The sequence below is a fragment of the Sorex fumeus genome, unplaced genomic scaffold, assembly GCF_029834395.1.
Source record: "Sorex fumeus unplaced genomic scaffold, SorFum_2.1 ptg000037l, whole genome shotgun sequence".
NCBI classification, from domain to species: domain Eukaryota; kingdom Metazoa; phylum Chordata; class Mammalia; order Eulipotyphla; family Soricidae; genus Sorex; species Sorex fumeus.
The window spans coordinates 57,401,542-57,427,682 of NW_026606094.1; the positions used below are offsets into that span (position 1 = coordinate 57,401,542).

Sequence of the window (26,141 nt, forward strand, 5' to 3'; positions counted from 1 at the left end):
GATGTATTCAATATGCCAAACATAGTAAAAACAAGTCTCAAAATGGAGACGTTACTGGGCCTGCTCGAGCAAATCGATGAACAACGCAAGGACATATATGTCACTGTCCTCCTGTTGTTCATTGATTTGCTCGAGCAGGCCCAGTAGCATTGTGAGACTTGTTACTGTGTTTGGCATATCGAATACATCATGGGTAGCTTGCCAGGCTTTGCCATGTGGGTGAGATACTCTGGGTAGGTTGCCAGGGTCTCTGAGAGGGGCAGAGGAATTGAACTCGGTTGGCCACGTCGGCCTGATGCAAGGCAAACACCCTACACGCTATGCTATCGCTTCAGCCCAGTATACATCTTTAGCAAAGTTACATAGTAGACATACATATTTAATTAAGTATATAATTTATATATATTCACGACATATGAAAAAATATATTTTACATATGTAAATACATGTATTTACATATATACATGTATATCTACATTATGACAAATCGGATCAATATCAATTTTCTTTTTTTTTTATTTTGAGCCACATCCAACAATTCCAGGGGTTACTCCTGTTTCTGACCTCAGTAATCAATCCTGGCAGTGCTCAGGGACCATATCAGGTTCCAGGGATTGAACTCTAGTTAGTCACATGCAAGGTAAAAGCCCTACTTGCTGTTCTGTGTTCTAGCCCTAGAATCAAATCACTTTTAATATCTTAGAGCTTAGCATCGTATTTCACAAACTAAATAAAATATTTGCATTGCTCTAAATACACTAACATATATACATGCATTTATATAATTTTATATTCCATAGACTATATCCATATTTCTATATATAAATATGTATTTATTCATATATAATATATGTGATAGCACAGCGGTAGGGCGTTCGCCTTACAAGCGGCCAACATGGCCGACCCGAGTTCGATTCCTCCGCCCCTCTCGGAGAGCCCGGCAAGCTACCGAGAGTATTCGATATGCCAGACACAGTAACAACAAAGTCTCCAATGGAGATGTTACTGGGCCCGCTCGAGCAAATCGACGATCAACGGGAGGGCCTTTACCTTTACCTTACCTTTACAGATACTTATTATTAAGTAAATTTGGTTGTATTCAGGAGTCAGTACAAGGAAAAACTGGTAGTTTACTATAGGTGAACATCATCAACTCTTTGTGTTAAATGAACTTAGTTCAAAATTAAACAATTGTATTATAAATGCAGAATTATTTCAGTGTAATGTAGAATTACATGAACAGAAGTGATAGGGCCCAACTATCATTCCTTTTGTACACAGGATCCCTTTAGGGATGAATTAAAAGGCGTAAAGAAAATCAGAAACAATTCCCTAAATCAGGAATATTGGTGGGCGAAGTAAATTAAGGTCAAGTACATCAAAATAAGAACAGAAATAATACTAAAACATGAAATACAATATATTTAGGATGAGATGTAAAAGAGAAAAAAATACAACTGAGTCCTGAATATACATCTAGTGGAAAAGGAGCGATAACCATTAACGTTGAGAATTGTTACTGGTGTCTGCTCAAGCAAATGAACAATGGGAGGACAGTGCTACAGTGCAGTGTTATTTTTTAAATAGATAAATGTATTAAAACTGACTGCACAAACTTTAACAATATTTCTCTTCATATTACCTAGTATTAAATCTTTAAAGTGATAAAAACTTGTATTGAGGTGTCAAAAATTCACTCTGATCATTGATTTTTTTTTTATAAAAAATGTCATTCAAATATTAGAAAATTTAGCTAAGCATGTAACTATTGTAGCATTGTAGCACTGTCCTCCTGTTGTTCATTGATTTGCTCCAGGGGGAACTAGTAACAGTCTCACAAGAAATTGTGAGTCTTCTTGTTACTGTTTTTGGCATATTGAATACATCATGGGGAGCTTGCCAGGGTTTGTGTACAAGACACTCTCAGTAGCTTGCCAGGCTCTCCAAGAGGGGCAGAGGAATTGAACCCAGGTTGACCACGTGCAAGGCAAATACCTTACCCACTGTGCTATCTCTCCAGCCCCATGTAACTATTAATAAAAGAAAAATTGACTAAGCTAGTCATAATCAGTTTCAGAGAGGTATTTTACCTCAAATAAAGAACTTCATCAAATTACATTAGTTTAAAAGCCATAGCTAAGAGTTTAAATGCTGAAATTTATTGGGAAGACTGAAAACTGAAAGTTTCAAATTATAGTTGAACATTAAAAAAATTAGCTGCCACAACTTTATTAAATAGACAGACATTACTCAACTTCCTTTGGCGCATAGTCTCATGTAAGAAATGCAGTAATTGAATGAGAATGATGCCTTTGATCTTGTAGTGTTTGGTCATTATAAATCCAATGGTATGTTTAATGCTATAGATTAAACTCATTAAGAAATCTGATATTTGGTGTCCATAACAATAGTACAGTAGGCAAGGCAATCATTTGCCTTGCAATCAACCAGCCTGAGTTGGATTCCCAGAATTCTATGTCGTCCCCAGAACCCTACCAGGACTGATGCCTGAACAAAGTACCAGAAATAATCTCTGAGCACAGTTAAGTGTGCCTCTAACACTGCCCCTGCCCCTCCACCCAAAAATCTGAAATTTAGAAAAATTTAATAAGACAGTCCTTTCTGTCACTGTTGTTTGTTATTTAGCAATTTTTGTTCCTCTGTTTTATCTCTCGATACCTTCCCAGACCATCCATCATCTAGCAGAAAAGTTATCACTGTTCCTATAAATTTTTCTCATTTTAGCAAATTAATTACTGTGTGTCTAAGATTTCCAAAATGTATTAATCAATACATACATTATTCATTCCCTTTTAAATTTAAAAGCAATTCCAGAAGATTATCATGTATGTATAAATTCCTTTGAGGATCATTCCTTTCTGAATTCCCCATATTTAACTGAGGGTCAAGTAGAAATTATTAAGTTAAGGAAAGTAAAATTAGCCAGTGATTCAGGGTTTTCAACTTGGAGAAATCCTATGCCTTCTGGAAGTTCAATGTAAGTAGTGATTCTGAAGAACTTACTTAAAACATATAAGCATAAAGATATGTATTTTTTTCTTTAAGAAAAGAAATTATGAGCCAAAATAAAACTGTTTTATGCTTTAAATGTGAACTACAGGAGACTACAGCGCAGGAGACTCTGCACTGTTCTCTTCTGGGAGCTGGGTTTTATAGTCTCTGGGTCTTATAGACCCAGAGACCTATATTGATAGTTGATAAAGATAACAACTGATGGCTATGGAGACGGCTCAGCTGTAGAGCACATGCCTCACAAGCTTAAGTTTCCGTGTCAAATCCCTGGCACCACAAAATAAAAATGAGACAAATATTTCTATAAATTACCATGTTTATTAATTTATTTCTACTAATAATGAATAATAGAAGGGACAAAGGGGTAGAACCACATCTGGTCATGCTCTGGCAGTGTACATAGGAGACCATATGCAGTGAACTACAGTACAGATTCTGTTGTTAAACTTAAGGGTTTAGATGCCACACATAGGTGTCCCCCAAAGAAACCACAAAAAAAAATAAGAAAGAGCATCCCTATGTAAATTTGATCTGGAATGACCTTTTAGCACAGCAGAAAATTGACATGTTTCATCTCCAATCTCTAATTTAGCAGATGAAAGAGACCTCAAATTTTATATTCATGCTAAATTCTGTTAGCTTAAGTTTTGTTCCTTCTTGGTTAAGTGCTCCCCAACTCCCCCTCCCCCCCGCAATTATTGATGAATTTTTTTTTAATGTAGTTAAAAGAACATACAAATGTTTTATTTTTTTATATCTTAGGGATAATTAATGAAAAGGCAACATACATAGAGATCAGTTTTAAGTGGCGCCCGCACAGCCAACACATAGTTGCACCTATATTGATCACGATCACGATCATCCTGTTGTTTGTCAATTGCCTTGGGCAGGCACCAATAACTTCTCCTTCGCCCTAGCTCTGAGATTTTAAAAAGTGCTGTATTCAAGGCTCTTTCAGGGTTAGGAGAATGAGACCCTCATTGTTACTGGTATTTGGCATATTGGATACACCACAGGGAGTTTGCCAGACTCTGCCATGTGGGCAGGTTACATTCAGTAGCCTGCCAGGTTGTCCAAAGTAAGAATTAGATAGTAAGATGTCGCATGGCCGCAAATGCAGCGGTGCACTTCCAGGAGCTGGGTTTTACAGGCTCTGGGTCTTGACTGTGGATGGGATTAGACAGCCTACGGCTGCGGGGGGTGGGGGGTCGGGGGGGGCAGTTGGTGGGTGTGACCCCTGCCTACTGGTAGATGGAGGATCTGGGTTGAGGATGCTCAGCCCTGATCCGAGCAGGCTTGGCGATCTCAGCCCCAGGACCTGTATGCCGGTACCTTCATGCATGTGGAGAGTGGTCTCAGCATGGTTGTGGCTGGTTCTGGAGGTCTTTGGCTGCCAGGTCTCTGCTCCGGACGGGGGTGGGGAACTCAACCCGCCCCCCTCCAAGGGGCCCGGCGAGGACAGCCAGGTGTGGGGGCAGGAGACTCTGCACTGCTCTCTTCTGGGAGCTGGGTTTTATAGTCTCTGGGTCTAGACCCAGAGACCTATATTGATAGCTGATAAAGATGACAACTGATGGCTATGGAGACGGCTCAGCTGTAGAGCACATGCCTCACATGCTTAAGTTTCCGTGTTAAATCCCTGGCACTACAAAATAAAAATGAGACATATATTTCTATAAATTACCATGTTTATTAATTTATTTCTACTAATAATGAATAATAGAAGGGACAAAGGGGTAGAACCACATCTGGTCGTGCTCTGGCAGTGTACATAGGAGACCAAATGCAGTAGACCGCATGCAAGGCAAGCATTTCATCCAGTATATTATCTCTCTGGCTCCTTCACTTTAGTTTTGAAGAAAATAAGGTAAATGAAGTGAAATCAAGGCAAGTCAGGGACAGAGTGAGACATTGTGTATCCCAGATCTACTCTTAACTTTTCTCCTCAGTGACCATATTTCTTCTGGTTGATTTTTGGAGACTTCATCCACTAAGACCCATGTGCTTCCTTTTTCTGTCTTCCTCTTACAGTTAGTTGGCTACTGAGAGGCAACAGGAGATTGGGAGCATGAAAACAGATTACTTGATGTTGACATCAGCAGCAATTCCACACCTGCAGTTCCAGCATTCTAGAAAGCTCTGCCCTGCTCTTCTCACTGGAATTGGGCTGTGGTAAAGATTCTTTATTATATGTTCCCTCAGCATAACAGGAGCTAAATGTTCCCCTTGTGAGCTGACTGTAGTTGTTTCACTATTTTCAGTTGCTTCACTATACACTGCCGAGCACTAAATTGTTACCATCATCATCTGAAATGATTCCTTTGAGTGTGTCACCTAAGATAAATCCCTTATGATTTACCAACTAGCAGGTAAATGCGCGAATAGATATAATGATTCTATTTACCCAAACACCTGTAAATATAGGATAAAAATTGGTAAAGTTTTATTGGCAGAAATAAAAAATAATTCTGGAAAACGATGTCTTAATTTCCTCAAGTTTAATGGTGGTAAAATTCAAAATATGTGCATCTAAAAATGTGGGTGGCATTAGGCCTCATATTTGAATACCTAACTCTGATTTTCTTGTCATTTCCATCTGTCTCAGTAGTTTACATTTAGTTTCTATAGTTTAATGCATCCAGACCTGTTTACATTTTAAGTAAAGGGGGAGAAATCCATAAAATAAATTGAGCCTGTAGCTGGGGAAATTTTGATTGTTAAGACTGCAAATATGCTGAATTTATTTTTCTTTTGAAAATTATGAAATAAGCAGAGATGCCACTTACTTTCAATGTATCTACCCAGTAAGTAGTGAAGTTGTCTTTATGCTGTTTCTCAGCATGTGAAAGAAAACCTGTTTGTGAACAACTGCCGTCCTCCCTTACAAAATCTACCTTACATTTTATCATTTTATTTCCCACTAAGTTTCCTTACCTCACAATTCAATTTTATAGAGCATGTTTTTTTTTGCTATCAAAACAATATCAATCATTTGTAAAAGTTACTTGAAGTCTTTCAATTCATAAGATTCTTTACCCATTTTTTAAACTAATAATAGTATACCTCTGTTAGATTGTTCCTTTTTCAGGCAGCTAAGAATAGTTATCCCAAAGTTTAGTGTGCAGTCCAGACAGTTTAAGAAGATACTTCTGCAGAGACTGAGCACATTTCACCACTACATTTGCAAATAACTATCACTTTACAAGAATAAATTTTTATTTGGGTGTCATTTCTGGCAAAGCTTTAAGGCTATATTTTCAAAGAGCAAAATTCCAGGCTGTTAAAGTTCTACTGGCAACTCCTAACATAAGCTGAAAGCTCCCTCCCCTAGGATTCTGCAAAGCCTAAGAAAAATGACTTCATCCTAATCAATTTCTTTTCATACAGTCATGCAAAATACCTGGCTGTTTTTGTTTGCTTTGTTTTGAGTTTTATCTTTACAGTAATATGTAGAAGGGTGTGATGCGGAGTAAAACAAAGGAAAATAATAAATGTAGAAGTCAGAAGATTTAACTAGAATGGTCATCATATGATCAGTTATAGCCTACTGGATTCTTCAAACAGTTGTATATTCTTCCAGCTAAATAGTGTATTTTGTAACTGTAATTTAATCACCAAAATCAAGCGTTAATACAGATGCTATCATTAATAATATCTATTGACAAGAAATTAAATGGGGAATCTTAATACTGTACATACATGTATGAGTTTACATAAATGAATTGTATTTGTGTTTTAAATATAATTCTCATGTACTAGTAAATTAAGTATGCTCTTTTTCTAGTTTTTCTCATGTTTTCTTGTGGTCATTAACCTTTCTATGAAAACAGCAAAAATAAAGATACTTAAAACAATTTGTATTAATAGTTTCAATCATTATAGCTACTCAAGATTCAGTAAACTAACATTTAACACCTTATAAAAAAAGTTATAAAGATAAACCACAGAATTTCTAAATAAACTTGAAATCTAAGAATAAAATAAATCCTATCAAACTTTGAAGAGCAAGGTTTTTGAGTTTTGAGTTTCAACCTTTAATCAAAACCCTAAAATTTTTATTTCTGTAAGTTATTTCCTAGTAAACCTTGTTATATTTGCAAAGACAGCTAAATTCCAAGAATCAAAATAAACTGTTTTAGAATCATTAATTATTTAAGGAAATCCTGACTTTTAAAGATCATGAACAATGATATACGTCAAATCCAGTTTAATTTTTAGATCTATGTAGTATAGGAAGGATAAAGTGATTACTTTAAAAGATTTGTCCATTTTCATAGAAACATATAAACACTTTCCATAATAGGTTTTACCTCATTAGGTTTGTTCAAATGTGCATGTGAAAGATCAATGCGTAGATTCCAAAATTAAGTAAAAAATAATTCTAGTACATGTTTAAAGTTATATAAAATGTCCTGTGTGTTCAGAATTATCACATTGATTTGGACAACATAATGAGAATAAAGGTTTGAATAATGGGAAACTTTATGGTATATTTAAAAATTCAAATGTAGAGAAAATTAATAATTGACCCATTTAATAAAATAAGAATGTATGTGCTTATGAAATAAATCTGCTGAATAATAAGGTTGTCAAAGATTTTAAATTAAAATACTTTGAAAAATAAATTGGTGTCCAAAATTTATATAAAAGCAGCAACATTATTATTTTTCTATCATTGAATACTACTTATCATAAACTTTTTAACAGAAGAATTCTCTAAATTTCTATGCATAACTAAAAAATTACTATCTCAAATGATATTGGATTGAAATGAATTTTGCCCAACACAAATACCAATTTAAAATCAAGACCTAAATAATATTTTACTACTGTAAGTTTTGCTCCATGAAGACAAAAAATACACATATTAAAAAAATTTTTCCAGTTGGATTTTGTGCATTACTGAGGACTAGGGTTTACGATAGATAAAAAGTCCTACAACTATTTTTTCATGTTTCTGCATCCTTAATTAGGGTTTCAATCTAATACAGCTATCCAAAGAAAGAGTACGAAGAGAATCATAATAAAATGAGAAAAACTCTGTGTGTTTAATTTCTGTGGAAAAAGCTTTTCACCGAGAAGTAAACTATAAAATGACTAAGAAGGCCTAATAGAGAGATATAAGCTGTGCCAATAAAACAGGTCTCCTTACTTACACTTGTTACAAAAGAAATAAGCCTTATCTAGCTCAAATTTTAATTTATGGGTTTTGGCCTTGGTTGTTATTTTATTTATATCTCTCTCTTCCTTTCAGTCATAAGAACTAATCACCAATGTCACAGCCAGGAACTATAATTTAATGATTACTGGAGAATTAATCTTTCCATTTTATGATTACAATCAATAAGGAAAATGCTATTATGACAATCTTACTTGAGATTAATGTGATACCATATTTCCCCTATACAATGGTTTACTATTATTAAAAATAGACAATATGGTGAAATAAACAGAATTTTAAACAGATAATCATCTATGACTATTAACTCTACAAATACAGGTGAAGTAATTTCTGTGCTTCATTTTCCACATTTTTTTTTATTGTGAGCATTTGTCATTCGCAGAAACCTATAATCATTATACCATTGCTTAAAAAGTAGATTCTAAATTCTCATTGATAAATAGTATGAACATAAATTTAAAATTTGAATATTTAATGCTGGAGTTTTTAAATTCACAGTGAGGTATTAGCAGTGTTATCCAGATTTAATATTTAATGTTATTCATTTTCATATTTACTATGTAAATAAAGATTTTACACAAAATTGGTACCCATTCTAATTTTTATGTTTTTAATTTTTATTCTTCATCCTATCCACTATTGTTTCGGTAATAAACCAGCTTAATATTGAAATGAATGTTTTGTTAGAATTAGACTAAAATAATTTAAGAACACTCATGTAGGTCATTGCTATTCCAAATTTTTTTTTTTATGTCAGGTCATTTAAAGTGTTCACATCATAAACTAATCTATCACTCCAAGAAGACTGATTGATTTTTTTTCTTTCATTCCAGTGACTTGACGTTTAATTCATTCAGTATTATGCTGCATAATTAAGAACCAGATGATTACTTTAGTTCTAAAGCAAATACTAAAAATCCAGTAGCAGAGATGATAGAAATTAACTTTTTCTTTTCAGAAATTATTATCGAGATACTCTGGGAAAAATCAGAAAATAAATATAACACTTAGAGAGATAAAATATTATTCTGAGTTAAACTTTTTAGCGTAATACCTACTTACTCTATACAACCAATAGACAAAATTTGGCAACAAATATTTTCTGACTAGAGTCCATTTATAAACTATTGGCAGTTTTACTAGAATTCAATATGATTCAAACCTTGTGCAATACATGACTCTAAATGGCTCCCTTTAAAGATATAATATTGATTATAATAAAGTTTTCTCATATTCACTCAATAAATTTGAATAAAGAATATTTCATATTGATTTGTTATATTATCTCCACAGAAACTAAAGATGTTTTTTCTGAAATCTGTGTTTTAACTGAAATGTGTTTTTTTAAATTTTTTTAGTGAAACACCATGAGGTACAGTTGTAGACTTATAAATTTTTGTGCTTGGGTTTCATTATACAATGATCAAATACCCATCCCTCCACCTTAACTGAAATGTTTTAACTGAAATCTATTTTGGTTGTTTGAATCGAAAGTCAGCAGATTATCCCTATTAAGTTACTTAGAAAACAATAAAATGTATTTGAAGTTAAGTAACCTACACCATTTATAGACTTTTCCTTCAAAATCATCACTTGTGTAGATTGTTTTAAGTATAGCCGTAAATTATGATTTTTAAGAGTCTCTTTGAAGATATGATATATGTTGACTGGTAAATGATATTGAAAACCATAGCAGTTCAAAACAATTTAATAAATATAAAATAACAATGCTTCTCTACAAACTTGGTTATTTTCAATTGTCAATAAACTGCAGCGGAAGTAAACGTCCATAAATATTTGTTTCTAAACCTTTAAGTTTCTTCTTGACTGTGTTTGTGTATATGTGTATGTGTTGTATGGGAAAGGAAATTCATGAAATACACACCAAAAATGTTACATATTTAGTATACCATCATTACCCTGAGTAAAGTTCCCTTTTAATACTTACCGCTGTTTAAAATCTATTAGAATTTTATATGGGCATGCACAAGTATGTATTCACATAAAATTTCAGCTTTATATCCAAGGATACAGGATTATAGTTGTGACTTTGGCCTAAATTTATGAATTACATTGCTCTCAACTATAAAGATATAGCAATTACAAACTGTCTAAAAAAACGCTTTGGTTTCTATTATGTGACCTTCACCAATATACTTCCTAAATAGTAAGAGTTCAGAAATTTTTATATTTTGTAAATACTAAAATTACTATAAGTTAAATAATAGGTATATGGGTTAATAATACAAGATGTGTAGAGATTTTCTTCATTGTTCTAATTTCTAAGCTCAAGATGCTCTTAAAATATCATGGCAGGAACTATGAGACCAAATGCAATATCATCATAGAAGAAACAATACTTTTAATTGAACCTATCAAAAAGAAGAACTAACAAATGCTAATTTATTAAATTGTAAACTTGGAAAATTGAAATACATATATTTACCAGAAGTTCATTGATAATTCCATTTAATAAAACAAGATTTTTTAAATTATACCATCAAAGGAAATGCTCATTTTAACGTCCAAGTGATTCTAAAAAAATTAGTTGCACTTCTCAGTCAAGATGCAGTCATTCATAATTGATTGTGTATCTGAGGCAAGCCTTTGTGCTCCTATTTTTTAATCACTCTATCAGATTCAATATACATAAATAAATTTATATACTATACATATATAATATGCATATGTCCCAACCAAAAGAGGTTAGCACTATGACAATCATTTTCTTAAGAGAATTATTATCAAAATGTCTTAAGGTAATATGTCCTAGGATTTACTTTTGCTGGCCCCCATCCACCACCAAAATAACGTGTATCTATGTGAAAATACACTGTTCCTTTACACAGGAATTAATATGCATTGGTTCTGTCCAGGAACATTCCATCATATGGGTTTTTGTATTTCAGAAAGCAAATGAATATTAAGAACTTCTGGTAATTGGGGAAGTATGCTGACCAACCTAATCTGAAATCGACATTTTATTTCATATGTATATATACGTATATGTAGAGGTAGATATCAAATTAAATCTATCAGCTGCTCACTGTATTCTCAAACTGTGAGTGTAAATGAGGATGGAGAAACCTTACCGTGATAAACTTTTCAACCCTACGGGCAAGAGAATTTCACTTATGGTAAGTAGACCCTATTTCAAAATGAGATCTGATCATGACTTTCTTACATACAAAGTAATTTGTGATGACATATTAAAAATCCACCCTTGATCATGGAAAGTAAGTTGAACTTTCAATTTGTTACAAAAGATGCCATCCTATACTGTTGGTGATGAACAGTTGACATCTTTGATGCAAAGTAACTCAAAATATACGCTCAATCAATTATGTGGGATCCGACCTAAAGCATTACAAGTGATGAACATTTTTTCAGTCCTTTTAAGTAGTATATGGAATACCTTCTAGGACTATTAAATCAATTTCACAAAGGGAAAAACGGAAACGAGACCTTCGAAAAAGAAGAAACGGAGATTGTACAATGGCTACAGGAAACTAGTGACAATCCCCATTCATTGCAAATCATTTTCCAACAATTTAATAAAAATTGATAAAAGTTTGCCGGGAAAGCTATGGTTCCTCTGGGATGCTACTATTTAGTTCCTAGGCTTTGCTTTCAAGCATCCCTTTTAATAAGATTCCACTTTTCCCAGGTTACTCAATTGATTCCCAATTGATCAGTCCCTCTGGGGAGCGCTCTAATAAGCCAACCTTAAGCAGCACCATTTGCCTCACTTTTTGTAGCTCAATACTTGTCTTCTGTAATACTAGCTTGGCGTATGATTTTACTTTACACTTTTTGGAACTCAACTTTTCTCATAAGATTAGCACCTTCTACTAAGAACCGTCTTTCTTCAAGATCGACTACCTATTTTTTGTTTCTTTGACATATTTCTTAGGATCTGCTGCATGCCTAGAGTATATATCTTCTTCCTCAGAGAAAATAATTCTTTTTTTTTTTACCATTTGGATTAGGATGCTATTTAAATAACTCTGAAACCATAATTTCTTCTTGAAATAAAAAAAAAATTTCCTTAGACGCCCAGCCAAGTGGCGTTGCGAGTTCCAAACGTTGTGCAACAATTAGGAAATCCAGTTAATCATGGGGAGAATCAAATCTTTCGGAGTAGGGACTTGCAAAGGAAAAGCCAAAGGGTGGTACCCCCAGCACAACGCACGCAGAACGAGGTGGACACCGCAACCCAGGGCGCGTTCCCCTCCCCAGCGTTCAGATGGAAGGTCACGCTTCCCAATCGATTTCAAGCATACTGTCACTTGTCCTTTTTTCTCGACTCCTGCTAAACTAGTTTACACTTTGGAGAGTTTAGCGCGCTGGCTGCAAGAGCTGCCCTTGGAGAAACACGTGCCCCCGGGGAGAAAAAAAAATAACAGATCCAAAGCGGGGTCGAGGAATTTGGCGCAGGGTAGCCGGACAGTCCAAGACATTTCCCACCTTCCCTACCGCCTCTCTCGAGTGCCAGAACAGCATCCCGTCATCATTCGGTCCCCAATTCCTCTCCCCCCACCCACCGGGTGCCCACCGCAGCCTTACCCGAGCTGTCGCTTTTCCTCTTGCCGCCACTTCTCTTCTCCGCCTCGGCGGGTGACAGCGCCTGGCGGCCGTAGTCCCCTGGCGCGCACGTAGCCCCGGAGGGGGTACTGGAACCCAAGCTGGAAGAATTGGAACACAGGACCGGCGGGCTGCTCCCCAGTTCCGGGGGCCCTCCCGAGTCCGGCTGCAGGCAGAGGCTGTGGCGAGCTGCGCTCGGGGGGGAGGACATCTGCGGGAGGTGCCAGTTGGTCTGCAGCGCTTGGTGCTGCTGCTGCTGGTGGTGGTGATGGTGGTGATGGTGGTGGTGGTGGTGCCCCCTGTGATGCTGGCTGGCAAACATGCCCTCCTCGTTGGGGTATCCTGCGATTATGCAAGACGAGGAAGAAGTGGAGAGCTCGGGGTAGGACATATGATCGGATCTTCCATGGAGGGCGAGGGAGGACTGGGAGAATGGGTGCAAGCCTTGCGCGGTGGCGTGAGGGCTGCGCAGGCAGCCAAAGAGCGGGTGTTCCATTGCATGCAAGTCTCGGGTTCCAGGCAGCAGACTTGCCGACGGCTCCAAACGCCACCACCCTCTGTCACTTTTCACTGGATACCGTGCGACTTTTTTCCCCCTCCCAACGCCACAAACCGCTCGTGTCTCGGCGAGCTCGGAGAATTTCGGTGCTAAGCACTAGCGGCCAATCTCCTTTACGTCTAACACCGGGGACCCGAAGGAGCTTCCCTCCAAACTACTCAGATGTCAAGAGTAGGAGAGGTGGAAGCCAAAAGAAGGTGGTCCCAGAGAACTGCTTTCAGGGGGAAACGGCTCTGAGAGGTTATAAATAGAGTGTAATGTGAGCTGGGGGCTGGCTTAGGAGCCCGGCGCTGACCACATGCAAACTGCCTCCAAAACTCCCGCTCAGTCCGCGCCACGCGCTCCCAGTTCCACTTCCTTGCCCTGGCTGGACTCACACGGCGCGCCCACGCCCGCCGTTCCTGCCAGCCGCCCGGACTGCAAGTTGCACCCTACAGCTAACAGCTCCCCAGAGACCATCAGCTCTCCCCTCCCGTCCCGGGGCGTAGAGGGGTGGGGTGGGCTGGGACAGGGGAAATCCAGCGCACTGCAGCGCGCGCCAGCCCCAAGCTCTCACACAGTATCCCGCCGACTCTCGGCTCTCGGGGAAGGAGAGCGGTTACCCTGGGAAGTTAGGGTGCGCCTAGTTTTTGAAGAGCATGAAAGAAGCAGTAGGAGAAAGGAAAAAAGACCAGAGCGGGCTGGAAACGCGCTAGAAGCTTCCAAACTTCACATCTCATAGTAGCCTGAGCGCAGCGCGCGTCTTAACGTCTTGCAGCTGGTGTCTGTGGGTGGGTTGTGAATAAGTTCTTACTCCCTGGCTGAGGTTGTTACTGGGACCTGCAGGGCTGGCTGGAAGGGGTCATTCTCGGCGCGGAAAGCAGAGAGACCCCGGAGGGCAGAGGGGAAGAAAAAACAAGAGGTGACAGTTACTGCAATTCGGGTCCTTGGAGCCTCACCTGTGATGCTAGGTGGGCTTGACCTTCCCCAAGCTTTCCTCAGAAGTGCTCCATCTCCCCTTGGTTTTTGTGGCCCCAGTCAATGCCTTTGCTATAAATCCACCTAGAACTTCAACAGCAGTCCCTAGCGATTTCCTTCTGGTCAGTAAGATGTGTAAAATGCACGCACCTTGCCAACCTACCCCCTCCCCCCCCGCCCCCCTCCCCCACCCCAGCCAGCTCGGTTCTCACGTAGCTACAGAAAAAAATCCATCCTCTCTTCCGCTCAAAAATCAAATAATCGCACGGCCTCCTCGCTCCAGGACATCATTTACATTAAACACTAATATCCCTCAAACTTCACTGAATTTGGGTGTTCTGGCTCTCCCAGGTACATCAGAGAAAATGAGATGCGAAAACGCGCCACTAGTTTATCAGTGCCACCGACAGTCGGCCTTTGATTACAGCCACTTGTTGGAGGGGTGATACTGTCTGCTGAGGGCAGACACTTTTGCACAGGGGAAGCGAAATAAGCGTCCTGAGCTGCAGAAGTGAAGGAGCTCAGTCTGGACGCAGAGAAACTTGGATTTTTCACGAGTGAATCCGTGCTCACCTATCAGAGGAGGGAACTTGCATGAGCCACCAGCAACGTCACCCCATTATTTTCATTGTCTCGGGTGTCCAGAGGGTGGGGGCTAGATCTTTGAAGTTGTTAATGGGATTAATGAGCAGCAAACTGGGCTAACCATCTGGTTTGAATTAAGAAAAAAATATTGATTAATCTTTGAGAAGTGATCCCAAGGCAAAACATTTTTCCTTGGCCACCACCCCCCCACCCCACCTCCACACAGACACCTTACTATCTCTCTCCCTTTTCCTCAAGTCATAAGCCAGAATAGTTAATTTTCCAATAAATCTTAACATCCATGTGAAAGATAGTATTGTTTTCCAATGCTAAGAGGTGGGGCAGTGGGGGGGGGGGTGGTGATCAGCAAATCTAAGATTTGTTAGTGCTGCCTTCTTTAACGGAAATTGAGCCCTATTTTAAGGGAAATTAGTTTTGCAGACTTCGTTTTAAAGAAGTTAAAACTTTTGTTCACCAGCTGCTCAGCTTTTCAGTCTGGGTCTGAGCTGGAACCTGCTTACAGGCATTTGACGGTAAGACTTTCTTTGTGAGTATTTGGGGTCTCAATGTGTTTTTAGACTTCGAAAAGGGGGGGTTCTTCAGGTTGCACGTTTCCAAGAGTATTAAGTCCTGGCAGGACGGCGTCCAGGACTTAGATCTTAAGAATATTTCTTACTGCCACTCCCCACGCCCTTGGCCCTTTAAGGATGAAAAAGGAAAAAAAAAAGGATAAAAAATTCTTCTAATATTGTCGGAATTTTTTTTCGAAATTTCATTGTGTTTATGGTTTCAATATGTGCTCTGATATTAAAAGTTGAAGTACAAAGAGTAATACTAAACTTTCAAAACTCGGGTAGTTTGTCGAAGGAGTCTCGCTGAAAGTATTAAAAGGCTTTATCCAAAGAGAATTTTAGGCAACCACTTCACTAAACAGTAACCAGAAATATTTAGTAATATAATACTATCTACTAAAAGTATTGTGGAAAATGCCAGATAAAACTAACGGAAGATATACTCGATCTGTGGACATCCATTAAAAAAAAATCATGAAGCTTCTTTTGGTTTGCATTTTAGTGGTTCAGTGAAACTGAGAACTGAGAAATAGAAGGATTCGGATTTAAGCAGTGCGTTGCAGGTAACTAGCAACTAGTAAATGGCACACTTTTGAGCTCTAGGAGCTGCCACTTACACTTGAACATACCTTGGAGACTGCTGGTTTCTTCTCACTCACCACTTTACCTTACCTTAGATATAACTATGTAATGAAATTTCTCTTCAACCTGCTTCAGTCAACTTCTGAATGGTGATACAAGGAAGTCTTGGGAGGGGATGGAGGGGCGGGGGGGGGGGGGGGGGGGGGGGGAGGGAGGAGAGAAAAAGAGGTTTCAAAGGGAAGCCTTTCTTTCAAAGACAGACCTTTAAAACAAAGCTGTTTAGAAAGGTGTGCCTCTGTGTGTCTCTCTGCGTGTGTTTATTAAATCACAAAACATAAGTAAAAACTATAAAGTCTAAAGAATAATATAAGAAAAATGTTTGGGGGGAAACAAGTGCTAAGCATAGCATGAAGTAAAATTTCTCCATTATAAATTTCCAAGTTCATGATTCCATGAAAGTTTTTCAACTTTTTTGCTTCTTACAGTATTGACTTATTTTCTAGGCCATACTTTTTTTTTTATGAAATACTAATGGAAAAACTCCTTGTGTTTTCTATATTAGCTAGTTCAGTATATCCATCTCTAAAAAATTCAATGTTGAAAGATGTCTTTATCTTCCATGGCAAATAAGATTATGAGAAATTGTAAAATTTATTATAAAATCTCTATTGCATTCATTTAATACTATATACGGAATTTATAAGAACAATATAATTGAATTTTCTCAAAAATATTACATTAGTTCTAATACTTCATGTCAAATTTTGATGCTGAGAAACACATAATAGGGATTAGATGTATGGAAAAAAGCAAGCTGTTTCTTCTGTATAAGCATAAATGAAGTGATTTTAAACATGTGCTAGGTTCTTTAAACTTGTTTTTAATGCACATATTAGTCCTTCTGTTTAAATGAAATATATAATATTGTGGGCAGGTTTTATAACTTAGTACTACATTATTTTAAAGGAACTAGAACTTATATTAAGTAATACAAGTAGTTTGTTAGAATTATAAGAACAACTAAAAGTGATTTATATGTTTATGATCAAGTATAAATTGCAAGGATAATAAAATATTTGTAAAAAATTTAATCATTAATTAAATAAATATTTTTTCTTATTATTTTGCTCTCAAGTTAAATCTGCCTTGGAACATAAAGTCAACCTGTATGAAATTAAGAGTGAAAAATTAAATAGAAACTTGTTTTCTCTTGAAATTTTGTTTAAGATAAAAATGTAATTCATTTTTCTTCAAAAGCAGGACAATTGCTCCTTTAAGTTGGGACTTCTGAAATAAATTTTAAAATATTGAAAGATGCTGAATGTCCAATGCTAATACTCTAACAATATATTTTATAATTAAAAAAATTAAAAATTGCCATTCTCCAGTAATAAGCATTAAATAATAACCAAAGTATGGCTTTTCTCAATTCTATCTCTCCTAAATTTAGACTTATGATTTCATTAATAAATTGATGTTTTCTTCTATTCAAGCATCATATAGCAAATTATCTTTGTAATACTAGCACAAATTTATATTAGTACTGATAAAATGGAATTTGTGAACCTGCATTATAAATTCATGATATATTGTTTTATCATTTTAATTGCTTTATTTTATAAAATTTTAAACATTGCTAGTGCATAATTATATATAATGTAAATAAGTATTTTTGTGTCCGTGGGAGTGTTAAAATTAGGAAGATCTTTATTACGACTCAAATTTCAAAAATTTCTAGCAGAATTAGTTTTGTCTACATTTTAACCAAAGACAGTTTATATCTTACTAAGATGCGTGTAGAAAATAATTATCATAATTTTTTGCTTTTATTTTCACTTACATTCTATGTTAATTTTATTGATAAATATATTTATCATGAATTTTTATAGTCAGAAATAGTCTCCTTTACATCTCTTACTATAATTTGTATAGGCATATCTTAAGTTATGTTTTATTCTATGCCACCAATTTCACAATTATCAGATTTTCATTCTCAACTTAATGGAAATAAATGACTTAATTTTTCAGTGTCACAGAAAGCAGTATTATGAGTGAATTGAACCTAAAATGAGTTAATAGATCTTGGAGATCAAAAGTCTATTGAAATTTTAAATACAATAATTATATGTAAAGACTTGGTCTTCTGTTTTTTTAAACTTGAATATAACAGTACTAGTATAGTTTTGACATTATAGTAGGTTATTTATGTATTTTTAAATTTTTCATGGTTCATCAATTTTATAGCATGTTTTACTTTTAAAGCAGTTCATTGTGAACCTGGGTTGATAAATTGAATCACTAAAACTGACTATATTTTAACTTTTTTGGTTTGGCTCTAAATAATATTAATATTAATTAATTAATATCTAATTAATATTCAAATTCAGCAAAGAAATACCCACTGACTTTGATGTCATCATTTTTGTTTACAGGAATAAAGTGAAAAGTGTTGCCTATACGTGTATCAAACAAACAAAAAGTTGAAGCCAAGTACATGACCTCCCATGAAACAAATTCTTTGTAAGATTTTAATACTTGTATCTTGATTCAGCTCATATTTGTATTAAAAAACTTTCTATTTTTTATGTTTAGTAGAATACAATGGCCACTTGAAAATAAATACAAACAGGAATGAAATCATTAAATGACAACTAGCTATTTATGTCTTGGCCAACCTAAGAAATTAGACAGAAAAGAGTATGTCCAAATAAGAGCAAAAACCAGGTGTTTAGTAAATGAACATTGAGAAATGAAATAAGACAGATTATTACATAGAAAATACTTTTATCTTTAATAATATAAAATGTACTTGACAAATCACATATATATAAAATAATAATTAAAAGATCTCAAGTGCTTCTAAGTTTTAATAGAATTTTTTAAGTTAGTAATTAGGTCTTTATCTAAAATATATGGTATATATATGTTTAAAAAATAAATAACAAAATACTCTTCTGAGTAACAATTTAAAATAATCACATGTGAATCACATAAAACTTAGGCAAGGATGCACTTGATGCCCAGACTTTCTCTAATGTTTGAGGCTGTGAATAACCATTGTTTTCTTGTGTTACAAGTCTGTAACCTGAATCTCATTATAGTCAATTGTTTTTTCTAAAATATGTTTATTTTTAGAGGAATATTTCTGCTTAGTCAGGGTAATAGTATATGAAAAAAGAATATACTGTTTTTTAACAGATTTCAGTGACTGAGGACAAATATACTGGACCAACTACTGGCTAGAGGACAGGAATTTTAGTAGAATCAACAGGAACCAGAACTCAAAATTCATATGAAACATGAGTTATTTGCCTAATACTCAGAATAAGTCAGTTCCTTACATCATCATCTTTACAAACATGAAAATCTACTGGCAAAGTAAAACTTTCCAGTACTAATAAGTGTTTAAGTTCTGTATGAAACCTCTTCAACCTGTAGAGTCGCTACAGAGATTCCCCCCCCCCCCCCCGGCATGTTTGTTTTCATGAACCTTGCCTTATAAACTCAATATTGCAGGAACCATTCTTGATCCAATTCTATATTTCCATTGAGTAGGTCTTTACAGCATAAAAAATTCATGGGCATTGACTGACAAAAGAATAATCTTAAGACACTTTATGATAAAATATAGTAAAGTAAAGATGATCTTGGGGAGGCACGGTAAGAGAGTAATAGAAAACCTTACTATTCTTTATTCTAGAGTATGTATCTATTATGATTTGTTACATTTCATTAAAGATGATTAAGTGTATTGCTTACAATTAGGTTAATGTTTCTATGAAGATGCACTCACTGTCAAGTTAAATGAATTAATGTGTTATCAAATATGGTAAATTCTCTTTTTGGCAAACAAGTAATATTTTCTTGATACAGCAAATATGTAGACTTTAAAAAGAAAACTACAATTATTCCCTTCCTGGGTAATTGTTACATCCTTTTCCATTTTACTATCTCTAGGCCCAGAGTAGCTGTCAATTCCTGCCATTTTTGTTTTTAATCATCTCTTGCGTCCTTTGCTATTTAGTTAATAATGTGATATGATCAGAGTAAAATCCTAAATTCCTTGGATTTTAAGATCAGATTTTCCAAAGTATGTCCCATACATCATCTGATAGGTCCTGCTAAAGCAGATGACTGAGGCCCAGGTGGTATTTTTTGAAATTGTTCTCCCAGGTCGTAAGATAAACACACAATTATAAAATTCTGCAAACCCCCAGCCCCCAAACTCCATATTCCATGTGTGATAAAAAGAAATGAAGGGGATGAAGAGATAAGAAGCAGCACAGGGAAACCTGAAAATGTTATGCACTGTAAATCTGAAGTATCTGAATTATTTATTTTAATAACATTCAAATTCATGTGTAATTCTTTTATATAAACCATTATTTGTCTTAAATAAGCAGCAAGTGTGAAATAACTATCAAGTAGCATTTGTGATCAAATATATTATTGCCATGACTGAAACAAAGAACTGGGTTCTTGGACTGTCCTGACAGTCCAGGGATCATAAAACTGCTAAATCTATACTTTAGACTAATAAACTTCATATATTTCTATGAGTACATATGAACAAGCTTAAAATCCATTGAGCAAGCTTAAAATACAAAGAACAAGCCTCATATATTTCTTCATATGTTTCTTCATATATCTCTAGATTATATCATTGCCAACCCAGTCTCTTAAATCTGAGAAATTGACTGTATACAAGCTCCTCTTTCATTTAAGCCTATATGAAATAGAGAATTCCGAAGCATTTCTCTTTAATAGACATCACTTTTTTCTTCATTACCCACAGAATCACTTTACTTGAGGACCTGATCCTCCATCCTAATCCCAATCCTCCAAATCTCTTTGCAGAGGACCCCTAGAGCATTGCTCCATCTCCAGAGCAGAAAGAGAGGAGGTTGGGGGGGGGGAGGTGGTAGGTGGTAGGGAAGCAGGGGGTTAGGTGAATCTAGGCTTTGCCACTTTCTAACTGTTTTTGTTGACTCAAAAGAATACTAGGATGAATAAACTAGTTTTGACTAACATAACACCTAATGTAAGTTCATCTAATATGAAATAACTTTTTAGTTACATTTACAGATGCATTATTTTATGAGTGGAGCCTTATTGGTTATTAATCATTTAAGATGCAATTAATTCATTCTAAAATGTGTTTAAGACTAATTTATAAAGCACATTTTAAATCATAATAAGCTTTTATATCAAACACATAAAATAATTGTATATGCAAGGTTAAATAAAATATTGTTTAAATTATTTTTTGCTTTTAATATTTTAACAATTAGAATATTTAAAATACATGTGAATAGCATTGTATTCCACTTAAAGCTGATCTAGAGGATGTCATTTAATCCTTTATCCCTTTTATTCCCTCTCCATCACAAATAGGTACCAAATTACATATGTATCTGTCAAAATGATGTAGCACCTGAAATCTCTCTGTAAGTCGATCCTTTTGACCTCATGATTTGGAGCTTCACAATGTGATACCACACCTGGAAATTTCCAGAAGAAGATCTCAATGAAACACAGGAAATTCCTGGAGAGGCAAAGTATCCCATTTGAAGACATAGTTACTCTTCTCTGCCTCAAAAACATCATCTTTAATTAACTGTTGAAATACTTGAAAGACTTCATTTAGCAATAGCTTTTGCTAAGAAAGAGGAGCAAGGTATATTACTTATGATGGACCAGACAACGGTGTCACAATGTGTTAACCTCTACATTTTACTGCTTTAGCAAAAGTTGAGTCTTATACTTGAAACTCCTGGTGCAAAATGCTTGGCTTCCCTAGCAGCAACTGCTCATGTAAGTCAATTCAGTTCTTTTTTCAAAATACCACTGCAGTTCATTAGGTAAGTGCCAAAATTTATACATTGTCTTACACTATTTGATGTTGAGGTGATACACAGTAATTCATTGAAGTTTTTTATTCTTCACATTTTTGTACAGAGCAATGTTATGATAGATTCATAAGGAAACTGAAAAATATTGTAGTGCACCTGACTGATTGGTTAAATAGTAACAATTTCTGCCAGACAAGAATTGGGAAGATTACAAATTTGCTCCTGTTGGGTCTAATTCTGACCATTAATATTGAGTCTCTCTACTGTCCTAAGTTCACAGGTTCTAGAAAAAAGTAAACAATAAATAAACTCCACTGAGCATATGTACAAGTGTATTTCAACAGGTTTTAGTACCCATGTTGCTACTTTATCACATCAGGAGAGCGTGATTTCAATAGAGCAACAAAGAATATTGAGCTGATAAGATGTGATGGGATGCTTAACCCGGCTTCGGTTTTGTTTATTATTATTAATATAATTCATTAATTCATTTATTCTTGTGGTGTTTTTGTGTAGTGTTTCTCAAACTTTTTTCTATGGCCTCTTTCTGAACTTCTGTCCTTCCTATATTTCCTTCCTGTGCTCTCCCAGTTTTTTGCCCTGGTCTGGTGCTCCATTAAGACAATTTTAACCCGTGGCTCCGCTGGAACATCCTTGGGTATCGCTAAAGAGCTCAGTTGAAAAATGGTGCTTTAGAGCAGAGGTTAATCCCTATTTTCCACTGGGATTAGAACAATAGTTCTATCCACATATAATGACAGTGGTTCAGATTCTTTGGAAATGTTTTCCTTGCTTTTGGGAAGTTTTCCTGCAATTATGTGGTTTCACTAGTTTGTGTGTAATTTAAATTCACTTCCTGTCAAATATTATATTTTCTTTTCGATTAATACTGTCAAAACTATACTAGCTCATATTATGGACTCAGAAAATGACATCTTGAGTTGTGTCGTGATTTTTGGTTACCACCACTTTAAAACAAGGCTAGTCTAATTAGCATTTTGTCATATCTAGATTGTTTTTATTTCTAAATAAAGATATTTATTTTCATTATTTCATGTCAGCAAGTGATATGAAGAAGTAAGCCAACCAAAATCTGATAAGTCTATCTAAAAGATAAATAACTGCCATTTCATTATAACCCTATGGATCTTATTCTACCTAAAATATAAGAAATTGTGAGTCCTTTTACATATATGTTGCCATTCACTCCGTTTGTTCCCCAACTAACAATATCTAGAGATATCTTGTCACAGGACAAGATTCTATAAAAAAAGTGTCAAATGAGCAAATTATGTACTAATGAATGGAGAGATTAATTAGAGCATTATCTTAAGTTTAATCAACATTTGCACTTACTTCACTCAACTTCTATACTGGTAAAATATGATTATAAATTGTATAAGTGATAAAACTTCATTATGACTATAGGAACTATTAAATTAGAATTAGGAAGCTTTGTGATATTATATAACTGTAGCACTTTGAAATGATTGAAATGATTTTTGCAGTTACTTTTGGAATCTTTTATTTTATGTTTCATTGGATCTAACCTTTAAATTAGAGATTTGGCAAAAGTCCCCCTTTTTAGAAAAAAATCATTCAGAGCCCTGCAACTTCATCCAAAGCTATTACTGCCTCCCTGGATCAGCCCAGGACTCTTTACCGGGGCTGTATAACCCACTTTGGGAAATATTGTTTAAGGTCATAGGTCATGAATATTTTTACAACAACTATTTAGAAAGAGATTAATAACTGGGTTAATCCTGCCTTCGATCCTGCTGGTATATGTGCATACCCAATCTCAAACAATTAGACATACTAACAGTAAAACAAATTTTCCTTGGTGAAAAATAAAATATTTTACTTAATATCTATCTACATAACATACATAATTTATATAATGATTCATATATTGATTCATATATTGAAAAGTAACTGTGATACTCTGTCTAGACATTAATATGCCATCTATATGAGTAGCTATGTTAGTTATGAGTAGCTATGTTAGTTATATATAGACTTTACATCTTATACTGATTATAATTTTACCTTATTAAATTTCATTCTGATTCTAGAACGATTTATAGTAAATTAAAATAAAATCTGAGATACCAGAGCAATTGCATAGTAGGCAGTGGGTAGGGTTCTTGTCTTGTACTTAGCTATCTTACTTACATCCCTTGCTTCTCCACATGGTCCTCCAATCCACCAGGAGTGATCCCTGAACACAGAGTCAGTAGTAAGCCCTAGGCACCATAGGGTTTGGTCAAATAAACCTAATTATAAAATAAAATTTTATATAATGAGGAGTATCTCGCCCACACGGCAGAGACTGGCAAGCTCCCCGTGACGTATTTGATATGCCAAACACAGTAACAACAAAGTCTCCAATGGAGACGTTACTGGGCCCACTCGAGCAAATCGAGCAATAAAGATGAAAACCCTTAAGAACAAGAATTTGTAAAATTATCAAAAAAGCCTTTTTTTTCTCTAAAGGAAATTCTTAGACTATAACTCTGTAAAGCACAGTAATAAGCAGAGAAGTTGGAGTGGATGCAGGTAAATGGGATTTAGTAGCACTCAGTGCTTCTCACCCACCAGATTTCTTTGTAGTAATTAAAAGAAAAAAGAAAGGGGGGGATCTGGGAATATAAACTGAAAACCAATGATATATTAAATGATATATTGACCTGAAAACAAGATATATTACATTTTTTTAAGAATATATAATTACTATGAGATGATATTCTTTATACCGAAAATATACTAACAAAATTTGATTAAACATTCTAACTCAATATGATAAATACAGTAAAACTTAGTAAAACTTAGAAACCATGTTCTAAATTAATAAATAAGAATATTAAAAATCAATTATAATACCAAGAATAAAAGCAAGCTACAAACAAATCCAGATGATGATCCAAAATACAAGCACATTATACAATTTTTTTTTTAGGATATATTTTTGTGGCATTAAAAGATTTACTCAGAATGACATATTAATTTATATTACTTTAGGTTGGTAAGATTAGTAGATATTTATTTCATGAGATGCTTCAAATATAATGAGTGTTTGTCACTTGTAGTCAAGACAATGATATTGTTTCTGTAAAGTAAAATAGGAAGTAGAAAAATTTCTGCATTCTGGGCAGGACAGATGATCCAGTAGATAGAGTGTTTGCCTTGCATGCAGCCCAGTTTCATCCACAGGACCATGTATAGTTCCCCAAGACTGCCAGGAATAAGCCCTGAACACAACCAAGTGTGGGCTCCAGCCCTCCCCAAAACATTTAGCTTTATTTATTTAATTTTTGGTTTGGGGCCACACCCAGTGGTCTAGGAGTAAATGAATTGCTTACTCCTGGTTCTGTGCTCTGGTATCACTCCTCCCGGTGCTTGGGAATAATGTGTGTGGTGCTGGAGATAGAAGAGTAATTGCTCACATATAAGGCAAGGGTCTTAATTTATGCACTATTTCTTTGGCTTATAAATAAGCTTTTTACATCAGCATTTATATAGCTGACAAATACACACATATCATGTACATATTGTAATCATTCCTAATAAATGGTTGGCTAGCAGCTTTTGTCATATGTATTGACAATATTTATTATAACTTTGTCTTAAGAACCCTGTCACTAACCCTTGCAACTAACATTTAATACTCTATTCATTACTCTGAAACTATTTACTGTATTTTCTCCAATTCTAACTATAATTCTAAATATACCAAACAAATTAAAATGTGAAAGATTCAATTGTCTGCCTGTGGAGCAGAATAAATAGTTATGGAGTTACAAGTTATAAGACTAAATTTACACTGCTTTTTGGGAAGTTTATGGAATATAAACAAAAATGTTGTCTTGGAGTATAGTCTTTAATAGTTTGAGTTGTAGTGAATTTGAAACTGATTATTCTTCTGTGTATGAAAGTAAGATTGGATGAGAGGCATATTTTTTCAATGGTTGCTTAATCTTTATTGGGGGGAGAACAATAATAGGTGTTCTCATATTTAAAGTATGTCTATAAAAACATTATCACATGATACCTTCTATTCTCTAAGAAGCCAGAGTAATTATAGTGCTAAAACAGAAGCTTACAGTTTCAATGTAAATATTGTATAGCTTATCAACAATGTTAAAATAGCACATTAAATTGTCAAACTCACAAACTAATCAGTTTTACATTTTCAAACTATTTATAGTGTACAAGGAAACAGCTTACTTTCAACC

The 26,141-nt window shown here is 35.2% G+C and overlaps 1 protein-coding gene across 1 annotated transcript in view; it reads right to left on the reverse strand.

The window, feature by feature from the left end:
* MEOX2 (mesenchyme homeobox 2) overlaps window positions 1-13,507 on the reverse strand; it is a 72,320-nt gene extending 58,813 nt beyond the window's left edge. Inside the window, exon 1 of the mRNA XM_056118361.1 lies at window positions 12,782-13,507. Coding sequence (XP_055974336.1) covers window positions 12,782-13,295 — 514 coding nt within the window. The 5' untranslated portion in view covers window positions 13,296-13,507. The remainder of the gene's footprint in view (window positions 1-12,781) is intronic.
* Window positions 13,508-26,141: the final 12,634 nt, after the last annotated feature.